The sequence below is a fragment of the Ursus arctos genome, unplaced genomic scaffold, assembly GCF_023065955.2.
Source record: "Ursus arctos isolate Adak ecotype North America unplaced genomic scaffold, UrsArc2.0 scaffold_30, whole genome shotgun sequence".
In the NCBI taxonomy this organism is placed as follows: domain Eukaryota; kingdom Metazoa; phylum Chordata; class Mammalia; order Carnivora; family Ursidae; genus Ursus; species Ursus arctos.
In genome coordinates, this window is record NW_026622986.1 from 13,095,843 (window position 1) to 13,118,096 (window position 22,254).

The following is a 22,254-nucleotide window of genomic DNA, read 5'->3' on the forward strand; positions in this document are numbered from 1 at the left end:
TCATTCATAAGTCTTACTTAGTTCATATCATTTCGTCCAGGAAGCCTCCACTCAGCCCCCGTATGGCACCCCTCCCGTCAGTTCCTATGGCAAAAGCATCCTTTTTCTATATTTTTCATAACACTTATCAGACTATACTGTAATGATCTTACTTCTCTCACTCTCTTACTAAGACTAGAAGCCTCCTGCAGACAGAGATTTTATCTCTTTCTTTATATTATCCTTAGAGTTTAGTATAGTAACTAGAATAAGAGTAGACTTTTTAAAAAAAAGATTTTAAAAAGAGAGAGAGCATAAGCAGGGGGAGGGGCAGAGGCAGAGGGAGAAACAGACTCCCCACTGAGCAGAGAGCCTGCCGGGGGCTCGATCCCATTATCCTGGGATCAATACCTGAGCCGAAGCCAGACGCTTAACCGACTGAGCCACCCAGGTGCCCCTAAGAGTAGACATTTCTAAAAAGTCTCTTGGATGAAAGACTGACCCATGAGAACAATTCATTGCCAAAACTACTCAATTCTTTGCTCATGGATAAATCATTTCTATCCCATTTCTTCTGTATATATAGGAGGCAGAAGATGAATTGAATAACTTTTCAGAAAAATAATTCTTATCATAACATGGAAAAAGTTTTATAAAAACAGTAATTCTTCTATTATCATAGAAACTTATGTTTATAGCTTTTAACTAAGTGTTGTTTTAAATTTGTAGTCTTTAGACAGCTTTACATCAAACAGTGGACCATTTCGCTATTACTTGGGTGGTGATCCCAATCAGCCCTTGGAAAACTCTGGCTTTCCTGAAGAAGGATCTCCTGGAAATGACAACATTGGGGCTACGCAGGTGGTTGCAGTTGAAGGCAAAGGCGAAGTAAAGCATGGAGGAGAAGATGGCCGAAGTAACAGCGGAGCACCGCACCGTGAGAGACGGGGTGGAGAAAATGAGGAATTCTCTAATGTCAGAAGAGGGAGAGGTGTGTATTGTTTTCTGTTCTCACTGACTAGCTTTGTAAACTAATTAGTAAAACGGAAAAGGTTCAGATAAGAGAGACATGAGAACTGTCCATCTACAAAGGGAATGTTAAAAATTATCCTTACATAACATCTGACCATTTTTCTTTATGCCTGGTTCTCTCCTCTGATTCTACAAGGCCTAGTAGTTTCATCTCTGAAGGTACAGGTTGGGGGGTGGGGAACAGCCCTATTTCTACATCTTTTACACAGTTTTTTGAGATAGCCAAATATATGTTCTGTCAGCCCTCTTTCCCCCAAACAATCACTTACTGGTTCTTCCAGCTGCGTTTCTGCTTTTATTTGCTATGTAGGTAAAAATGTGAATTCTGTCTTTTCCACATTTCCCTACTTAAATCAAAAGATACTGTTTAAAGCTGACAAATCAAGTAATAGAGATAAAAGAACATTTAACAATACAAAGGTAAACATCAAGAATAGTAATGTGATCAGGTAACAGAATAGAGGTGAATGGGGAAGAAAAGTAAGTACATTATTAATTTATAATTGTTCATAGTTAGGAATGAATAGGTACTGTCAAAAAAGAGAATTAATGGAAAGACAAATACCATATAATCTCATATGTAGAGTCTAAAAAATAAAGTCCAAGCTTATAGATAGAGAACAGATAGATTGATGATTGCCAGAGGTAGGGGTGAGGGGAATGTGAAATGGGACAAAGGTCAAAAGGTAAAAACTCCCAGTTATAAAATAAGTAAGTCATGGGGATATAATGTGCAGCATGGTGACGATAGCTATTCATACTGTATTGCGTATTTGAAAGTTGCTGAGATAGTAAATCTTAAAATTATCCCAAGGAAAAAAAAATCTCTAACAGTATGGTGACGGATATTAACTGGACTTATTGTGGTGATTATTTCACAATATATACAAATATTGAATCATTATGTTATATACTTTATATTTATTTATTTTTTTTTTAAAGATTTTATTTATTTGACAGAGCTAGAGACACAGTGAGAGAGGGAACACAGCAGGGGGAGTGGGAGAGGGAGAAGCAGGCTTCCCGCCGAGCAGGGAGCCCGATGCAGGGCTCGATCCCAGAACCGTGGGATCATGACCTGAGCCAAAGGCAGACCCTTAACGACTGAGCCACCCAGGTGCCCCCATTATGTTATACACTTTAAAAAAGAAAATCCTTACATAATTTCATTAGGTCATAAAAAGTTAAAGGATTATCTGTGTATCTGGTTGAAAAAAAATATACATAAAACACATGAAGACATAGGGGAAAAAAGAGAATTAATGGTATTAAGAAAATTATTGTTTAGGGCACCTGAGTGGCTCAGTTGGTTAAGCGTCTCCTTTCAGCTCAGCTCATGATCCCGGGGGCCTGGGATTGAGTCCCACGTCAGGTTCCCTGCTCAGCGGGTGTCAGCTTCTCCCTCTCCCTCTGCCCCTCCACCCTGCTTGTGCTCTCTCTCTCTCAAATAAATAAATAAAATCTTTAAAAAAAAAAGAAAATTACTGTTTAAGCAATAGCCATTTGAACACGTACTGAATTGTAAATAGTTAACAAAGAGGAGAAAGATCGTAACATATTACTAGAGCCTTGGATTCAGGTCCCTTTCTTTAAGCAATTAACCAAAATCGTATGTATGAAAGGCTTTCTTTTATAACCTGACTTCACCCCACCTATAAAACACCACAGCTCCCGGCAATCACAGGGGTCCGTACAAGTGCCAGGCCCTGAAGTTAAGCTTCGTGAGTTTCACAGTGAATCTGCCTCAGCACTGAATAGATATTACTGAGCTGTTCTTTGTGAAGGTCTGTTCTGGGTTTCTGGGGATGCTGTAGAGAACGAGACAGTCCCTCCTTCCACAGAGCTCACGTTCTAGTAAAGGGGAGCTGACAGTAAGTAAATAATTCAGATTGGTTGCAAATGGTGATAAGTGCTCTGAAGGAAAAACAATGAGTAATTGAAGTGAGTGAGTGAGTGAGTGAGTGAGTGGAGGTGGGGGTTACCATAACATGGCAATGGTGTGATTGATCCTGTCTTTGTGAAGGCTGGTTTGAAAGCTGACTGTGACATGGGATGTACTAAAGTGAGCAGAGATGGGAGTAGTTCTCTAGGGCCTTCTGTACCCACTGATAAGCCCTCACAGAATATCTTAATCTCTTAAGGATGCAGGAAAAAAACTAAGCCTCTGACCAGATTTCCCACTTTTTTCCCCTTGTAAATTCCATACCAGTAACTGATGTGGTCGTTTCCTGAAGAACTATTTCAAAACTTACTTCCTTTCAATACAAGAGTAGAAGTCTTCTTGGAATGGCATAAGCACCTCGGTGTTCTCTTTGGGGTTTAACTTGGCAAGCAGCCCCATTTGGGTTTCTCTAACAAGATCACTTTTACAAAAACACTGCTTGATGCAAGCTTACCTTTGGGAATCCTGCTATTGCTCTAAGGCTCCGGGATGCCAAAGGGCAACGAGGCAAACAGTTTCCTATTAAAACAAAACAAACAAAAGTTATCCACTGTCTTAGCAAACAGATAAAAACTTGTAGTATTTCATTTCTGCACGGTAGTGCTTTTTATAGGCTGCAATATAAAACTGTTGCAGCCTTTCTGAAAAATAACTTGGCAACACTCATTAAGAACTTCGACTAAGGGGCACCTGCATGGCTCAGTGGGTTGGACATCTACCTTCAGCTCAGGTGATGATCCCAGTGTTCTGGGATCGAGCCCTGTATCAGGCTTCCTCAGTGGGGAGTCTCCTTCTCCCTCTCCCTCTGCTCCTCCCCCAGCTCGTGCTCTCTCTCTCCAAAAAAAAAAAAAAAAAAAAAAAAAAGAACCCCTACGGAGTTGTCATCCTTTGACTCAGTAATTCTTCTTTTTTGATTTTGTTTTTCCTAAAGAAATCAGCAGAAATTTGGGCAAGAATTTATATACAAAGGCATTCATCGCAGTGTGATCTGTAATCGTGAAAATTTGGAATCATCCTAATTATCCAAAATTGGAGAATGATTGAGTAAATTATTTCATGGTCTTCCTGGGGAATTTATTTAGCCATTGCAGTGTTTTTGAAATAAAATTTAATGATGCAGATAAATGTTATGATATTTTTTTAAAAGAAGGACATAGGGGTGCCTGCCTGGGTGGCTCAGTCGTTTAGTGTCTGCCTTCAGCCCAGGGCGTGATCCCAGGGTCCTGGGACTGAGCCCTGCATCGGGCTCCCTGCTCGCTGGGAAGCCTGGTTCTCCCTCTCCCACTTACCCCACTTGTGTTCCCTCTCTTGCTGGCTGTCTCTCTTTCTGTCAAATAAATAAATAAAATCTTTAAAAAAAAAAAGAAAGACACAAAATCTTGTATTAGGGATAATGCCAATTCTATAAATATATACATAGGAAAAATGTATAATGGATGGCTATATAACAAAATCTTAATAGTAGTGATAAGTATAATAGAATTTATAATAAGAAAGATACATTAAAAAACCTTTTGAGAGATTTTCAATGTGATGGAATAAAAAATGACCAAAAAGGAAAATATAGCTATTTAGTGTAGCTTTTAATACTCTAAAAAAGAAGTCTTCAGGGACGCCTGGGTGGCTCAGTCGGTTAAGCATCTGCCTTTGGCTCAGGTCATGATCCCGGGACATTAGGCTCCTTGCTCAGCGGGGAGCCTGCTTCTCCCTCTGCCTGTCGCTGCCCCTGCTTGTGCTCACTCATGCTCTCTTTCTCTCTCTCTCTGACAAATAAATAAATAAATAATAAATAAAATCTTAAAAAAAAAAGCAGTCTTCAAATTTTATCAATCTTGTTACCTTATTAGTAAAGGAATTTTTGAGAATGCACCCCAAATATTTAAATTATATGTGAATTATATGCATTTAGTCATACGCTAGTGTAGTAGGTACATTATAAAATCTTAGCAAGAAAAACTTTGGGTATATCAACATAAATAGAAGCTTATATATTGACTTCTTTGTTCCCAGTATTCTGTGTACTTCCTGATTGCGTCCATTCTACTTTGGAGATTTAGATCTCAAAGAAATAACAGAGGAAAATGAGTAAAATGCACTCTTTCTACCTTTATTTATTTTCATTTTCATTTTTTTTATTTTTAAGATTTTATTTATTTATTTGTCAGAGAGAGAGAGAAAGAACACAAGCAGGGGGAGCGGCAGGCAGAGGGAGAAGCAGGCTCCCCGCTGAGCAGGGAGCCCAATGTGGGGCTTAATCCCAGAACCCTAAGATCATGACCTGAGCCAAAGGCAGATGCTCAACCAGCTGAGCCACCCAAGTGTCCCTGTTTCTACTTTTATAAGAATTATTTAAAACTAACTTATTTTCTGTCTTAAAATAGGGCATAGAATGCCACACATGAGCGAAGGATCCAAGGGTCGGCAAGTGGGAAGTGGTGGTGATGGGGAACGCTGGGGCCCCGACAGAGGGTCAAGAGGCAGCCTCAATGAACAGATTGCTCTCGTCCTCATGCGCCTACAGGAGGACATGCAGAATGTCCTTCAGAGACTTCATAAACTGGAAACACTAACGGCTTCACAGGTGAGCTTTCGAATTCGTCTCCCACTGCTGATCCTGTAAAACAGCATGTAAGTGTAATCTGTATTGATCAGATTTACACAAATCAATGTAATGTAATGATTTTTTAACAAATAAAAAGGACTTCGGAGTGCTTGGCTGGCTCAGTCGACAGAGCATGCAACTCTTTTTTTTTTTTTCCTTTATGGTGATTTTTTTTAAAGATTTTATTTATTTTTTTGAGAGAGTAGGGGGGAGAGGAGCAGAGGGAAGAGGGAGAAGCAGGCTCCCCGCTGAGCAGGAAGCATGACATGGGGCTCCATCCCAGGACCCTGCAATCATGACCTGAGCTGAAGGCAGACACTTAACCGACTGAGCCACCCGGGCACCCCAGAGCATGCAACTTGATCTCTGGGTTGTGAGTTCGAACCCCATGTAGGGCAGAGAGATTACTTCAAAAAAATAATAATAATAAAAAATAATAAAAGGATCTATCTTTGAAAATATTTTTTACTTAAGAAAAGACTGACCTAGGGGTGCCTGGCTGCCTCAGTCGGTAGAGCCTCTGTCTCTTGATCTCAGGGTTGTAAGTTCAGTCCCCATGTTAGGTGTAGAGATTACTTTAAAAAAAAAAAAAATCTTAAAAAAGAAAGACTGATCCAAAAGCTAACTACCACTTAATAGAAAATTTTTCGAGTGTAGAATTACCAGTACCATGTTGGAGGTAGAAGTAGGGTACTTAGTATTAGAAGGATAAGAGCTGTTAAGGGGTGCCTGGCTGGCTCAGTCAGTGGAGTATTGGTCTCTTGATGTTGGGCTTGAGGGTTCAGGCCCCATGTTGAGTGTAGAGATTACTTGAAAATAAAAAAAAGTTTTTTTAAAAGATGTTTTATTTGAGAGAGAACAAGAGAAAGTGAGCGGGGGGGGGGGCAGAGGGAAAGGGAGAAGCAGGCTCCCCACTGAGCAGGGAGCCCAATATGGGGCTCGGTCCCAAGAGCCTGGGATCATGACCTAAGCCAAAGGCAGACACAAGCAACTGAGCGACCCAGGTGCCCCTATTTTGTGACTTTTTAAAAGAGTATTTTGTTTATACTTAATGCCTTTAATGCTATTGAAATTCTGCTAAAAATTCTTCTGATTTTTTTTCTTTAGAAGTTTTCTTTTTTATTCTTACATAAAGCAATGATTCAAAAATGATTTTGACATGTTACAGACTTTTCCTTTAAATTTGAATAATTCATTTGGATGAATAAAAAAATAAATTGATGATAGAATGGTAGTAGATTGTAGAGCTAAAGGAAACTTAGTTCAATACCTGTGGTTCAGCAGATGAGGAAGGTGAGATCAGTAGCAGAGCCAGCTCTATAATTAAGCTTTCCAGATTTCTCATGCAATGCGCTTTCCATCACAGTGGGCTGCCTGAGGTTCCTTCACTCAATTAATATTTGTTGAATGGCCATACACCAGGTACTTTTCTGGGCAGTGGGCGCATAAGGGAAAGGGGAGACAGCGCTGTGTAGCAGAGCTTGGAACAAAATACCTGGATTCAAATCCTGACTCTTGCCACTTACTGTGTGGTCTTCAGTCAGGTTACTTTACTTCTCTGTGCCTCAGTTTCCTTATCTATAAAATGGAAATACTAGTAATGCCTATCGCATAGGATTGTTCAGAGAATAAAGTAAAATGCATAGTACAGTGCCTGGAACACTCATGTGACATTTACATATTGTCATGTGAGACGATGATGGTGACAATAGCAATGATAGTAAACCAGCTTGGTTTCTTCCCTCAGGAGGTTCACAGCCCTAGAAAGGACCTAACTTAAATAATTCTCTGTCTTCATATTTTCTTTGCAATGGTTACAACTGTATGAGAATTTTCTTTTCAAAAATCTTTTCCAAAAAAATTCAGTAATCCTTATTTTAATCTAGCAATAGAATGGTAAATAGAACTTCTAAATATGTAAAAGCCACCAGTACCGACAAAGATTCATTACTCGACTAAACTTTAGTCAGACTCCTGAACTTTCTCTTAGGCCCATCTCTTCACTTCTTCCTTGTAAAATCCAGTTTTATCAAGAACCCTGCTCAGTCAGTTTAACCAGACGGGCTCCTCATCTTCCACCAGCAGTCAGGTGATGTCTGAGATCTGCCTGGCCCGTCTTCAGCAAGAATCCTGTTAGGTTGGTTTAGCCAGAATCTCCCTTACCCCTGATGTTTCCTATTAGGAATTTTCCATCCACTGATCCCAGCCCTACTCCTTGACACTAAATTCCCCTTTGCCCACGCTGTGCTGGGAGTTGAGCGCCATCTGTCTCCCCTGCTGCAGAAGGTCCTATACGCATCCCTCCTTACTGTGTTCTCACATGCGTCCACTAATTTTTTTTTTCAACAACGTGTATGCATAAAGATCATTAAGGCAAAAAAATCATAATGCTAATTATACAGCTAATGCCAGTGCTGCTTAGATGTAAGCAAGGGTCCTTGGGAATCTTTGCCTTTCCAGACCGTTTATTACTTAGAAAAAAAAAATCCGCTAATAGTTAACATTTAATAGTTCTGACTCAACCTTAGTATTTGTTAGTAGTTGCTGCTTTAGTGAAGAATAGTGTCACCATATTGGGATTTGGTCACCTTGAATTCCATTCAAAATCACACTGATTAATGTGACCGTGGTTAAGTCAACATATACCAGGGAGCCCAATTTTGTAAATCTATTCTTTATTTTGAAGACGTGCCATAAAGTTAATCTCCTGGTTAAATATTGTTTTATCTTGGGGCATCTAAATGGTTCATTCGGTTGAGCATCTGACTCTTGGTTTTGGCTCAGGTCATGATCTCAGGGCCCTGAGATTGAGCCCCGCCTCAGGCTCCTTATCGGGCTCTGTGCTCAGCAGCAGTCTGCTCAAGATTCTCTCTCTCTCTCTCTCTCTGCCCCTCCCCGCTGTGTGCTTGCGGGTGTGCGTACTCTCTCTTTCAAGGAAATAAGTAAATCTGTAAAATATATCATTACGCCTACAAGGTACAATTACAGCTAATATCATAAAGATCATTACCTTGTCTGAATTCTTTCAGCACTTGCAATTTGATTATTCTCTTCTTTAACACCTTAATGGTGTGTGAGGACTAGTGCAACATCTGGAGGCAACTAATTTAGTTTCACCTGTAAGGTATAGTCATCCTGGGTACTGGGGTCCTTGGAATATTACATATAACAAGGAAATTTAAAGCCTGTCTCGTCCTCACCACTTCCTGCTGTTGTTTCAGTATATATGCCTCTGTGCTGTGCCTCGAACTTGCCTGCAGGCTCCCTCCCACCCTGGGTCTTTGCATTTGCTATTCCCTTTGTACTGAAGGTTGTTCCCTGCAGCCCGCACCCCTTAGCCACATAGCATACAGTTTTCTTTGTTTAGGTCTTTGCTCCAATGTCAGTAAAGGCTTCCCTGAGCACTCTATTTAAAATTGCAAGTTCTCCTCCTCCAACATGTCTCATCTCCTCTCTCTGTGTTCTTTTTCTTTTTTTCCTCCCTCCCTCCTGTTTTATTTTTCTTTATGGCATTTATCACTACCTGATATACTATATATCTTACTAATTTATTCATTATTATTTGTACCTCTCCGTTACAGCATAAGCTCCGTTAGGGCAGCACTTTTTGTCATTTTGCTCTCTGTTGCATCTCCAACGCCCAGAGTAGTACCTGGTACATAATAGACGCTGAGTAAATATTGACTGAATGATGAATGAATGATCTTATTAATTTTCATACCATTTCTATGAAGCTATAATAAATGGAGAAACTAAAGTAATAAGTTTCCAACAAGTAGTGTAAGGAAACTTGTTTTCTGGATGAGCCAAGGTAGAATATAAATTTCCCAAATTAATTTGAAAATTTTCTGCTTAGTTTATAATCTCATTGAAAAACCGAGAGTATTCCTCCCCTTAGAAGAGGTAACTATGTGAGGTGAGGAATGTGCTAATTAACTTGATTATGGTAATCATTTCACAATATATATATGTACCAAATCATCACATATATATATTAATTATGTCTCAAATTATACATTAATAGAGCTAGAAAAAAATTAAAAAATAAACCTACAACACTAACAGTTCATTTCTCACATTTATCATATCTCTTGTGCTATAACTTATGAATTTTCAAAACAGATCTTTGGATATGATATATAATTTTAATAATAATCAAGGCTGCAGTTCTCAGATGTGTTTGTAAATTTGGTAACTTTTTTAGAATTTAAAGAATAAGTAAAGTTGATTAGGTAATTTAATAACAGTATAAAAGAAGTAATGTTTAGATTAATTTGAGGTTTTATTTTGATAATTTTATATAATTTGAACTATAAAATATAAAATGTCAAGGGTATTTATTTGGCTAGCAATTTAGGGACCTTGTTATTTGGCCAGCATGGGTTTTAGGACAATCAAAGCATGGTTAGCAGAATAAACTAATATTTTAGCCTCTTTTTTTTAAAAAAAAAAGATAGGAAATAGAAAAAATACTATCTTTTTCTCATTTTGTCAAAGCTAATCACTTTCATTTGTATTTATAGGCAAAATCATCAACATTACAGACCAGTAATCAGCCTCCCCCACAGGTAAGAAATTCTTTTCTTAAATCTAAGTCCCAGGGTTTCAATTAACTTAAATTTAGATTATACGAGGTTCTTAAAGTATTCCAAATGAAATCTACCCTGTAGAACTTTGAAATTAAAATATATTTGTTATGTGTTTAAGTCTAAAGTACTCCTGAAAGTCTGCTTACTGAGTTATGCTCTGAGGTACAGAATATCCCTCTGCTCTTTAGCAGGACTGAGATTTGCTACTATAATATTTTCAAAATTATGAAATAGGTATGTTTTTGTGTTTATACATGCAATGTGTAATAGACTGGTGACCAGCTTATTTTATTTTCTCAGAGACCACCTTGGTGGCCCTTCGAGATGTCTCCTGGTGCATTGACTTTTGCTATCATATGGCCTTTTATTGCCCAGTGGTTGGTGCATTTATATTATCAAAGAAGGAGAAGGTAATTTAGTTTTATAATTAACAATAGTGTGCAGTCTTATAATCTAGAGTAGACAGAGATTTCAACAGCAGTGACGAGGATAGCTCCATTTTATAGATATATTGTCATAGTAAAGGTTCTGTACCGATCCTGAGACTGAAACTATCTTGGAAATGATACCTAGTGGATGTCTAGGTACCTGTTAGACTTAAACAAATTCGAGTCCGATGTTTATTTTGGGCCCTTTGCTAACATGAAAGGACTATAGACTGTGGGTGGGGAAACAAATAATGCCTGCGTGCTCTCTGTACTTTTGGAATAGATGCATTTCAGAAGATTTTTAGCCTGGTGCTTGACTATCTCTAGAAATAGAGATTTTTCTAATTTGAGGGCCAAAATTGTAGCTTGGGACGCCAGGAGATACCTTAGATTGGTCTGAGAATAATAGATTGGGATCCTTGAAAGGGCTCTGAGATTGTCTAGGTTAAGAATAACCCGAGTCTCAATCTCTTGGTTTCAAAAAAATTCTTCAAGCATTTTTTTAGACGCTATGTAAACTGAATTACTTCACGTGGGTGGGCATATAGACCATCATTTACCCCACTCATGGCCTCACTTACTGTGTTTTTGGTGTTTTATCACCATTTGGCATTAAGTAACAATATGTGCAACAGAAACACATTTTTAAAAATCTACAAGTTTTAAATAATTATGGGTATGTTGTTCTTCTACCAAAGAACCCAAGTCCCGAATTAACTGTACTTGTTACCCAAAGCAGAAACAAGACATTTGCCCTTCTCTTCTCTGAAAGGGGTAAGCAGCACACTAGTTAGTGTCAGCGCTCCAGTGATGAAACTTGATGGCAGAGAAACTGAAATGCATCGGGATTTGGGTGAATCCTTTCAGTCTTCTTGCTTTCTGCTTAAGACAGTTCGACTTAGGTTCATAAGAGAACTAAATAAGTTCTGTGGTACATTCATGTTCTTGGAGTACACCCGCCCACTTGAGAAAGCTTGAGTAGGAGTTCAGAAACAAAAGCTGCTCTCGCAGTGTTATTACCTCTTTTCTAAGTCATTTGTATAAATGTCATTTCAGCTGTGGGGAAGGTGGGTGTCAGGGTTCGATAAACCTGAGTTTAAGTCCTTTCTTTTTTTCTTTTCACACATTTTACATTTCTCCCATGATGGTTGGGTTTAGTGCTATACAGTGGGGTTTTTAAGATTTTATTTATTTGAGAGAGAGAGTGAGCGAGAGAGAGAGAGCATATGGGAGCAGAGGGAGAGGGAGAAGCAGACTCCCTGCTGAGCAGGGAGCCCAACGTCGGGCTTGATCCCAGGACCCTGAGATCATGACCTGAGCCGAAGGCAGACGCTTAACAGACTGAGCCACCCAGGTGTTCCTCACACAGTGTTTTAAATTTTAATTTCCCTGATAAATGGAGGGAAGTAGAACCCAACCTTTTTTCACTTGTAGTAGGAGTGCTAGATTCAAGCAGCAGGACACAGTGGCACTAAAGTTAGGTGTTGACATATTTTGCAATGTATTTCAAAGTTCCTTTTCATGTTTCCTTTGTTGAAAGTTGAGGGTTGGAGAGTAGAGAAATTCGGCATGAGACAAAAACCCTAAAGCTTATTTGGGTTAATAATACATGTTAGGCTTCAGTTTGCAGCAGCTTGTTACTTTATTAAAGACTGAAAAAACAATGACTTTGCTTCAGCAATCACCAGAAATGGCCATTTTTCTAAAAGTATTTTTTAAGATATTCCTTACTGGTAGACATCTACACCTTTTCTCCTATACCTGTTTTTAATATTCCGCTTTGTTGTTGTTGAATCTTCATCAAGTTTTCAGTATGTTAAGTGTTTAGTCCTTCCAAATTACTAATTATTTAGCAGTGTGCAACTGCATTTTGATGAAATAGTGTTTGTTTTTTTTTTTTTAAAGATTTATTTATTTGAGAGACAGAGCACGTGGAGGGAAGGGGCAGAGGGAGAGGGAGAAAGAGAGAATCTCAAGCAGACTTCCTGCTGAGCCTGGCTCGATTCTCAGACCCTGAGATCCTGACCTGAGCCAAAATCAAGAGTTGGATGCTCAACCGACTGAGCCACCCAGGGGCCCCTGATGAGATAGTGTTTTATATATTATTTGTTTATATACGTAACAAATTAACTGGGGTTGGAGATAGAGCCATGTTTGATACGGAAATACGTTTCAGCCTTGAGGGGACTTAGATATCTTTTCATCTGGATGTGTGTAGTGATTTTTAATCTGACAGTTATAGGAATGAAAACTAGAGAGCAGTGTGTATGGTTTGGTGGAGATGGGTTCTGTGTTAGAGGATGAGGAGAAAGATCCAGAAATCCAGTTAGAGTGGGAAAGGTGTGGAAAGGAGTGGGTGTGCCCTATTCGTAATAGGGACGATTCTGTGCCTCGACCCCTCTTATAGTGTCTGGCATGTAGTGGACTTCCAGTAAATGTGTGCTGAGTTCATGGCCGAAGGCCCATGATTTATAGGAGTTCACGCTGAAGTACTGTATGATATAGAAAGTTTTCGTTTTATTTATTTATTAAAACATTTTTTTCCATTTTATTTAATAAATATGCCTCTGGATACAAACACACGGAGAGAGTCCCATATATATGTAAAATAAGTAGCTGTCTATTTGTGGTAAGCTTTTTGAAAAGATGTTTTGTTTTGTTTTCTTAAGCATTAAAAGTAATGTGTAAGGTCCACTGCTTGATTTTTCCCCCCAGTGCAGAAGAGTCTAAATTCAAAAGTAAATTGCTCGCAGGGCGCCTGGGTGGCTCAGTCGGTGAAGAGTCTGCCTTCGGCTCAGGTCGTGATCCCAGGGTCCTGGGATTGAGCCCCACGTCGGGCTCCCTGCTCAGCAGGGAGTCTGCTTCTCCCTCTGCCTCTGCCTGCTGCTCCCCCTGCCTGTGTTCTCTCTCTCTCTCTCTGTCAAGTAAATACATAAAAACTTAAAAAAAAAAAAAAAAGTAAATTGCTCACATTATCACTCTGCAGTGGATCAGAAAAAAACCAAAAAACAAAAAGACATTTTTTCTGAATGTAGTAACACCTGCAGACTTCTTGTTCAGAAATTGGCCCTGCGTGGCCTCCTGTGGTTCTGACTCTTCCCAGTTACCCAACCTGACCATTCTAGTAAAATCATCCAGGAGTAAAATACTAAAAGCACCCATGTTAAGTCCAAAAGACTACTCTTGAGCTTTTACTTTGAAGGGAAGGATGTTAGTAACCACTTTTTTTTTTTGAAGATTTTATTTATTCATTTGAGAGAGAGAGAGAAAGGGAAAGCATAGAGGGAGAGGCAGTGTGAGAAGCAGACTCTTCACTGAGCGGAGAGCCCAATGCGGGGCTTGATCCCAGGACTCTGGGATCATGACCTGAGCTGAAGGCAGACGCTTAACCGACTGAGCCACCCAGGCGCCCCTGTAACCACTTTTCTTAATCATTCTGCCCGGGTCATAATTAGGCGTATAGTTTTCTTGGGGCACTGAGCTTTCTGTAGAGAAGGTTCTAGAAACAGGATAGGTGTGGGGAAGATCTCTGTGGGAACACTCTTCAGGTGGACCCTGGGGCAGATGGTCCTGCCTTGAAAAGTCAGGCGCAGGCTTCTGAGGAGAGGAAATCTCATCTGTACAGCCAGAGCAGATAGTTGAGCGGGCACGGCAAAAGGCATGATGTTTCCCTCTACCCTTAATCTGTTGTTTTCTGTAACTTTTCTTCTCTTATCACACCATACCCTACATTTTGCAAGTTAATTTAAAAAGAAAAAAGGACAAAAAGATCTCATGAAGAGCCTTGAAAAACATTCCAGAGTTCTGAAAATACTGATCGGAGGTTTATGTTTATTCTATTAACCTATTACAGGAAAAGATTGAGGGTTCAGAGAGTTGTATGTGTTTTTGTAAATCTGTAGAGGATTTTGTGTAGTTATCTACATCACATGGGTTCTCAGTAAGTGTTGCTAACTGTTCATGCGCCTTCCAGCTAACGTTCCTGCTAAAACCTCACTCAGGCTGTTAGTCTTTAGACCCACCCGTAATTCTGGGGCACCTGGGTGGCTCAGTTGGTTAAGCATCTGCCTTCAGCTTGGGTCATGATCTTGGGGTCCTGAGATTGAACCCCAGCCCCACTCGGGCTCCCTGCTCAGCAGGGAGTCTTCTTTTCCCTCTCCCTTTGCCCCTCCCCCCAGCGCGTGTACCCACTCGCTCTCTCTCTCTCTCAGATAAATAAATAAAGTCTTAAAAAAAAAGAGAGAGAAAGGACTACCCACAATTCTGTTCTGGCTCCAGGGGCCTTTTTTTCCCTTCATGCCTTGAGGGCTCTCCCTCTGTTATTTGAAAATCGATCTGATTATTTAAAATATCACTCCTGCCAAGGAAGTGTACGTAAGAGGATTTCTACAGAAGATAAAGGGTGACGGTATTATCCAAAATATCACTGCTGCCAACTGGGTTGCATAAGAGCATTTCTACAGAGGTGAGGAATGAATCTGTAATGAGAACGTTTCAGGCATTTTGGCATCGTGAGTTCTGGGGAGGAAATAGAGATTTTACAGCTGTGGGACCCTTGCTAGACCTCATATCATACGTAAATTGTTGTGTCTTGTGCTAACAAGCCCACCCTTCTCTGATCACTCATTCACTCTGCTCTCACTAAAACTGTCACATTATGCCTATCCAAATTGTTAGTTTATATTGTCTCTCCCCACTCCCAAGCTAACCTGAGAGCTCTTTTGAGAGCTGAGAGCCTGCCTCATTTATGTTTGAATTCCCAGTGCTTGGCAACAGTGCCTGGAAAGTAGCAGACACAAAATATATGTTGATTTTTTTATAAGATTTTATTTATTTAGTTGACAGAGAGAGTACATAAGCGGGGGGGGGGGGGAGGCGGCAGGCAGAGGAAGAGGGACCCCAGGACCCTGGGATCACGACCTGAGCTGAAGTCAGACACTTAACCAACTGAGCCACCCAGACGCCCCAATATATGTTGATTAAATGAGTAGTCTAGGTTATACATCTATCAACCTTTTGTAGTCTTTTTTTTTTTAAAGATTTTATTTATTTATTTGACAGAGATACAGATAGCCAGTGAGAGAGGGAACACAAGCAGGGTGAGTGGGAGAGGAAGAAGCAGGCTCCCAGCGGAGGAGCCTGATGTGGGGCTCGATCCCATAATGCCGGGATCACGCCCTGAGCCGAAGGCAGGCGCTTAACCGCTGTGCCACCCAGTCGCCCCCAACCTTTTGTAGTCTTACTCAGCTTTTTTTGTTTCACAACTTTTCCAAGTTGTGAATTGTATTAAGCCAAAACTCTGAATTGTATTAAGCCAACTAGAAAACGATAAGAAGTAATTTCTTAAGGACTGTTGTTAATTTTATTGTATGATTCTGAATGTGAGTATTATTGTTACGTTATTGTTCAAAGAATTCTCTGGTATGGATGTGTTTTGTATTCAGGTTGCATTTATATTCATAGGAAATTGGTTTTTACTTTCTTTTTAAAGAAAACTGAACTGAAGAAAATGGTATTTTACCCGAGAAGACTACTGGGCCTGAATGACCTCAGAATGAAATGGAATGTGGAACTCACAAGAAATCTCAGTCTGTGATGATTACACTTCTTTCTGTCGTCCAATAGTTTGGTTTGTGTACATATATACATATATATATTTTGCACTACACAAATGATAACATTTTAAGGACTAATATTGCTGATACTTGAATAATTAATCTCAACTAGGTTATAAGTAGCATACATAGATTTGCCCTACCCTTGAACTTGAAGGACATTAAATTATTAATTATTGTTTGGTAACATGTTTACCTGATTATCTACCATAGAGAACTATAAGCTGCTTTTCCAAGGTACAGTTGTGATAATGAGATTTATAACTGGATATTTTTAATTTTCTGAATTAACTATGAGAAAGAATGCAAACAAGGAGTGAATTTCAAATGAGATTGAATCAACTTTCTATCTTAGTCACTGAAATGCCATCCAAGGAATAGAAAACTGCTGGAAGAATCTTCTCCACATCCACTCTGTGGGCTGCCCCTAACCTCTCTGGGCATTCACAGCGCTGACTTTAGCGCTTTCAGGCGTCGTTATTACAGAGTAGAGCCCTTCGTACAAGGCTTACTTCTTACAAACGAACACAGACTAGACATAACCTGCTGACAGGAATGATGCATTGGCTTCAAGTAGGTCTGAAAGTATACTCTGAGCCTGCAGATCATTGATAAGATTTTATTCAGTCGTATACATTTATTCCTTTCTAATCGCTTTTCTTTAACTGAAGATATCTTGTTTCTGCTTCATAGGGTGCTTTGAAATATAAAATGAAAACTTATTTATACTGTTTTTACAGAGGTCAAAAAGGAAACACATGAAAATCACTTTTCTGCAACTGGTAAACTACACAGACTGCACTCTTAACCTCTTAGTGCCTCCGTTTTTCCTTCGGGGTATAATATTTGAGATATACCTGTTTCACAAGGGTAATGGAAGGATTTGCAAGCTAGCAGGCCATATGCTTCCATATGAATAAGGCACACCCAGCTAATGTAAACTGAAATGCCCCCCCCCCCATTTAGACTAAAAAGAAGACTGTAATTTAGATCCTTGAAGGCTTTGTTTGGAATTATTCTTCCTGTATTCTTCGCAAAACTCCACTCATTTAGATACACCTCGTACTGTAAAGATTTCTCTCATTCGAAGGCAAAGTAGCAATTACTTTTTAAGCATTCTTGGTATGTATGTTGTTGGGTTAAGCATCATGTGTTCAAGAGTGTTTTCAATAAGAAAGTAATTCTGTCCCTAGGGTAGAGGGTGGTTCTTTGTTGCTTGAAGAAAAAAGTATAAGAATAGAATTTGCTTTCCCCAGACTCTTTTTTTTTCTATTTTTTTCATGTAACTTGATGTTTTTTATTTTTTAATCACATCTTGATTAAAATGTGTCTATCTAAAGGGATTACTAATGTTTGCTTTTTAAAAAACTGTTCTCTAGTTATTTAGGGGGAAAAATGAAGTAACTGAATTATATGTAAAAATAAGGTTTAGACCTGTGGATCAGGGATTATTTTCAAAAATAAGATATCAATTTGGTATCAGAAAATGGTGGCTTTTCTCTTTAGTAAATAAATTAATTAAATGCAAATTAATAATGTAAGCAGTTGTGATTCATTACAGGCAGTGGGAGGTAACTAACTCCTAGGGATAACCATTTGTATCCTATTCCAAAGTCTTATTTTATAGTTTGAAAAGCACTTTGCACACAGTTCTTGTATATATAAGTGAAGATGTAATTGTAGGATATAGTGGTACTGCTTTGTTTAACAAGAACGTCATTTAAAATTTTAAATTGACAGCTGGTATTTTTTTAATGATCTACTTCTTTTCTGTTTATTGTAAAAGTACGTTAAAAATAAAAGGTTAATGAGAAATCCTATGGTTTATTACTTGTTACTGGTAGAAGTACACTGATTATAAAGGATTAAATGAGCATAAATAGTGGCAATTCATAGAAAATAATCATGCCTCTCTCAGAATAAAGCCATGCTATTCGTACAATTTTATAAAAGTCCGAAAGTGGGATAAGGTAGAACTCCTTCAGTCATTTCGTTGAGAATATTATTGATCCCGTCAAAATCTTAGTTTCCATTCTTAGACCAAACAGATAGCTTCCCTCAGCCACTCAATACACCCTTAATCAGCCAAGACATCTTAAATACACATAGTTGGTCTTAGGTGGAATATAGTGAGAGGATTTGTGGTTTTTTGGTTTGGTTTTTTTTTTCCCTAGAGATTTTATTTATTCATTTGAGAGAGAGTATAAGCGGGGAGTGGGGGAAGAGGGATAAGCAGACTCCCCGCTGAGCAGGGAGCCCAACTCAGGGCTCCATCCCAGAATCCTGGGATCATGACCTGAGCCAAAAGCAGACACTCAAACAACTGAGCCAGCCAGGCGCCCCAGGATTTGTGTCTTTAATAGAAATATATGACTTATAACTTCTACAGATAGTGGTAAAAGTGATGTTAGCTATTTGTATCATTTAAGATACCAGTGTTCTGTGGCATGTCCTAAAAACTTAACTGCAGTGACTTGACCGAATAAGTTTTGGGTTTTTTTTCTCATATGCAAGAAGTACACAGGGCGCCTGGGTGGCTCAGTTGGTAAGCGTCTGACTTTGGCTCAGGTCAGGCTCCCGGCTCAAGGGAGAGTCCGCTTCTCCCTCTCCACCTGCCCTTCCCCCCCACTCATATGCTTGAGCTCTCCCTCTCTCCCTCTCTCTCTCTCCCAAATAAATACATTCATACATACATACATACATAATCTTTAAAAAAAGAAGAAGTCCAGAGGTAGGAAGCCTAGGTCTGGTAAGGTGCTTCCACAGCGCAACTGGGGACGCAGGCTCCCTCTGTCATTCTATTCTACCCTCTTTTATGTGTGGCTTGGGTCGTTCTGCTTGCCAGGTGGCTGCTGCTCACCTAGGTCTGATGTCTATTTTACAGGCAAAGATCTTTAGCTGATCAGGAAACAGTAACTTCTTGGAACTCTCACACAGGACGTTCCCTTTGTTGGCTAGAGCTGGTGTCCCACAGTTATGTCTTTGTCTATAAAAACATTATTTAAAGACTAAAATTATTCCAGTTTATACAGGTATAATTTTACAAATTTATTTTTGCCCCTATATAATAGGAAAGACCATGTGTTTGGGGCTTAAGTGCCCCCTTCTTCAGGTCTCTTCGTTTTCTACTTGTCTTTCCTTTCTGCTTCTCAATCCTTGTTTATCCTATTTTGTCTCCATTAATCCTCTTTTTTTTTTTTTTAAAGATTTTATTTCTTTTTTTGACAGAGAGAAAGACAGCCAATGAGAGAGGGAACACAAGCAGGGGGAGTGGGAGAGGAAGAAGCTCCCTCAGAGCAGGGAGCCCAATATGGGGCTGGTTCCCAGGACTCTGGGATCACGCCCTGAGCCGAAGGCAGACGCTTAAGGACTGAGCCACCCAGGCGCCCCTCCATTAATCCTCTTTTGCAATGGTGACACATTTTATAAACTGGAAAATGATAACTGTCCTTTCCTTTTAAAAAACAATTGAACTTTTATTTATTTATTTATTTATTTATTTATTTTTTTAAAGATTTTATTTATTTATTTGACAGAGATAGAGACAGCCAGCAAGAGAGGGAACACAAGCAGGGGGAGTGGGAGAGGAAGAAGCAGGCTCATAGCGGAGGAGCCTGATGTGGGGCTCGATCCCAGAACACCGGGATCACGCCCTGAGCCGAAGGCAGACGCTTAACCGCTGTGCCACCCAGGCGCCCCAACAATTGAACTTTTAAATACATATGTAATATGGGGTGGGGGGAGGCATTGTTCTGTTACTCTGCCTAGCGTCCTTTCCTCCTCCTCCTGATAAAAGCACCACTCCCTTCTGTCCCTCCACCTTTGGAGAGAGCTCTTCCTCCCGCACTCATTAGGTGATTTCGGAGGAGGCTGTCAATGGAACACGCAGCTATGCCAGCCCTGCCCCTCCGCATACTACAGTGGTGGGCCTGTGACAGAGCTGGCCAGTGTATATCCCGTTCTACTGACCACACTGACAGTCTCAGGGATGGGCATATGACCATAAGTAGGGCAAGTTGTGCTATTCTCTGGATTTATTTCAAGTAATCAGGGGAGGGAATAATTTGCCTTTTCCAGAACGTTATATAGTTGGAGTCATACAGTATGTGGCCTTTAGGGATTGGCTTCTTGCACTTAGCAATATGCATTTAAGGTTCCTCCATGTAATTTTATAGCTCCATACCTCATTTCTTTATATTTTCTATGACTGTGTTTCCATAGAGTTTTATAAAACAAGCAGGAGGGGGGCAGATTTGGGCCATAGGCTATAGATTGCTGACTTCTGATCTAGATAGCTGATTTCCTTATAGCCCGGGATCATATTTGATTGTATGGATGCACCACCGTTTATCCTTCCACTTGCTGAAGGACCTTGGTTGCTTCCGGATTTGAGCAGTTATGAATAAAGCTGCTGTAAACAACTGTGTGCATGTTTTGTGTGGTCATACTCATTTGGGTAAATTCCAAGGAGCATGATTGCTGGATCCCATGGCAAAGGTACGTTTAGTTTAGTTTTGGGGGGGAGGAGGTGGAGAGAGAGCGTGAGCGGGGTAGGGAGGGACAGAGAGAGAGGGAGAGAGAGAATCCCAAGCAGGCTCCACGCCCAGCACAGTGCCCAGTGTGGGGCTACAACCCTGAGATCACAACCTGAGCCGAAATCAAGAATTAGATGCTCAACCGACTGAGCCACCCAGGTGCCCCAGTATGTTTAGTTTTATAAGAAACTGCCAAAATGTCTTCCAGAGCAGCTGTACTGTTTTGTCTTCCCACCGGTAATGACTGGTGTTCTCGTTTCACGTCTTTGCCAGCATTTGGTGGTGTCAGTGTTTTGGATTTGAGCCTTTCTGGTAGGTGGGCAGTGGCATGCCATCGTGGTTTCCTTCTCTTTCGCTTTGAATTATAGCCTGTAAGGTTGATACTGTAGAGAGCGTGGGCCTTCTATCCTGCAGCTTGGAGGAGGCTGAGATAATAAGGCCTCATCTGGACTTAAGAACTTAGACCCGAATCAGAAACAGTGAACTCAGGTTACCTCTGAAAACGCTACTCCTCTCTTTATACAATTTGTTTAATGGATTAATAAATTTCCCTTGTTACTTAAGGTAGTTTCAGTTGGGTTTCTGACACTCGCAGCCAGAGTCCTGACTACTATAGACAGCTCTCGATTCTTGGGACCGATGTGGTGTGCAGGCTTTGAGCCGGACTGGCTAGGTTGGAATTGTGCCAATTATGGGAAAGTCACTTAAAACTTGTGTTTCAGTTTCCTCATGTATAAAATTTGGATAATAATATCATAGGGTTAATACATGTAGTGTACAGAGAATAGCGCTCAGAATACAGTAAGTACTTAGTAACTGACAGCTACTGTGCTGGCAATATCATTTTGATCATTTCACCATCAGTCCTTCTACAGAAGTAGGATAAGAAGACACCCAATTCCCTTTCACAGGTTTTGAAAGTGCTATAAAAAAAGATAAGACACTGGAACACCAGTGCAAGGGTTTGTTTTTTGTTTTTTGTTTTTAAACAAGAGCCAGTCTCCTCCACTTATCTTCTGGATGTTATCCCTTTCCTCAAAGATTTTGCCATGTATTTCTTCCCTGGAAGCAACTATCTTCATTACTTTTGGTTGATTTTTTGGGGGCGGTACTTACCTCCAAGGTTCTAAATAATATGTTTGAACTATTACTCTCTGATACTTGTGTTAGGGATTATTTGTTTACTTCCCACTACAGAAATTGAACATCTCATTCTTTTTCCTTCCTTCACATTCATTGCTCATGTATATCCTTTTCATTTCCCCACCTTTGAAAAACAGTTTGTCAAAACTGAAGGCTCTTAGATCTTACGCTACTTGGAAGCTAGCAAGTTTGCCTGGCACAGTTTTACGGATGCTGGTAGAACGAAGGAGGGTTTATTATACGTAGCAGTATTAGCAGCAAGAGTATTGGCATTTTGGTACTGGTGCTCCAAGCCCCAACCCCCACAGGGTGACACAAGAGGCCATATGGCACCTGCCCATGCAGTGGGGGTGCATTACAGGAGAGGAGCCCTGACTTTAGGGAACCTG

General features: G+C 40.0%; 1 protein-coding gene across 5 annotated transcripts in view; it reads left to right on the forward strand.

The window, feature by feature from the left end:
* ACBD5 (acyl-CoA binding domain containing 5) overlaps positions 1 to 18,002 on the forward strand; it is a 40,694-nt gene extending 22,692 nt beyond the window's left edge. For all 5 annotated transcript variants that reach the window (XM_026490268.4, XM_048219407.2, XM_026490267.4 and 2 more), the window contains 5 exons: positions 709 to 970; positions 5,335 to 5,534; positions 10,079 to 10,123; positions 10,445 to 10,554; positions 16,064 to 18,002. In XM_026490268.4, the coding sequence (XP_026346053.2) occupies positions 709 to 970; positions 5,335 to 5,534; positions 10,079 to 10,123; positions 10,445 to 10,554; positions 16,064 to 16,076 (630 nt within the window). In that variant the 3' untranslated portion in view covers positions 16,077 to 18,002. The remainder of the gene's footprint in view (positions 1 to 708; positions 971 to 5,334; positions 5,535 to 10,078; positions 10,124 to 10,444; positions 10,555 to 16,063) is intronic.
* The last annotated feature ends 4,252 nt before the right edge of the window (positions 18,003 to 22,254 follow it).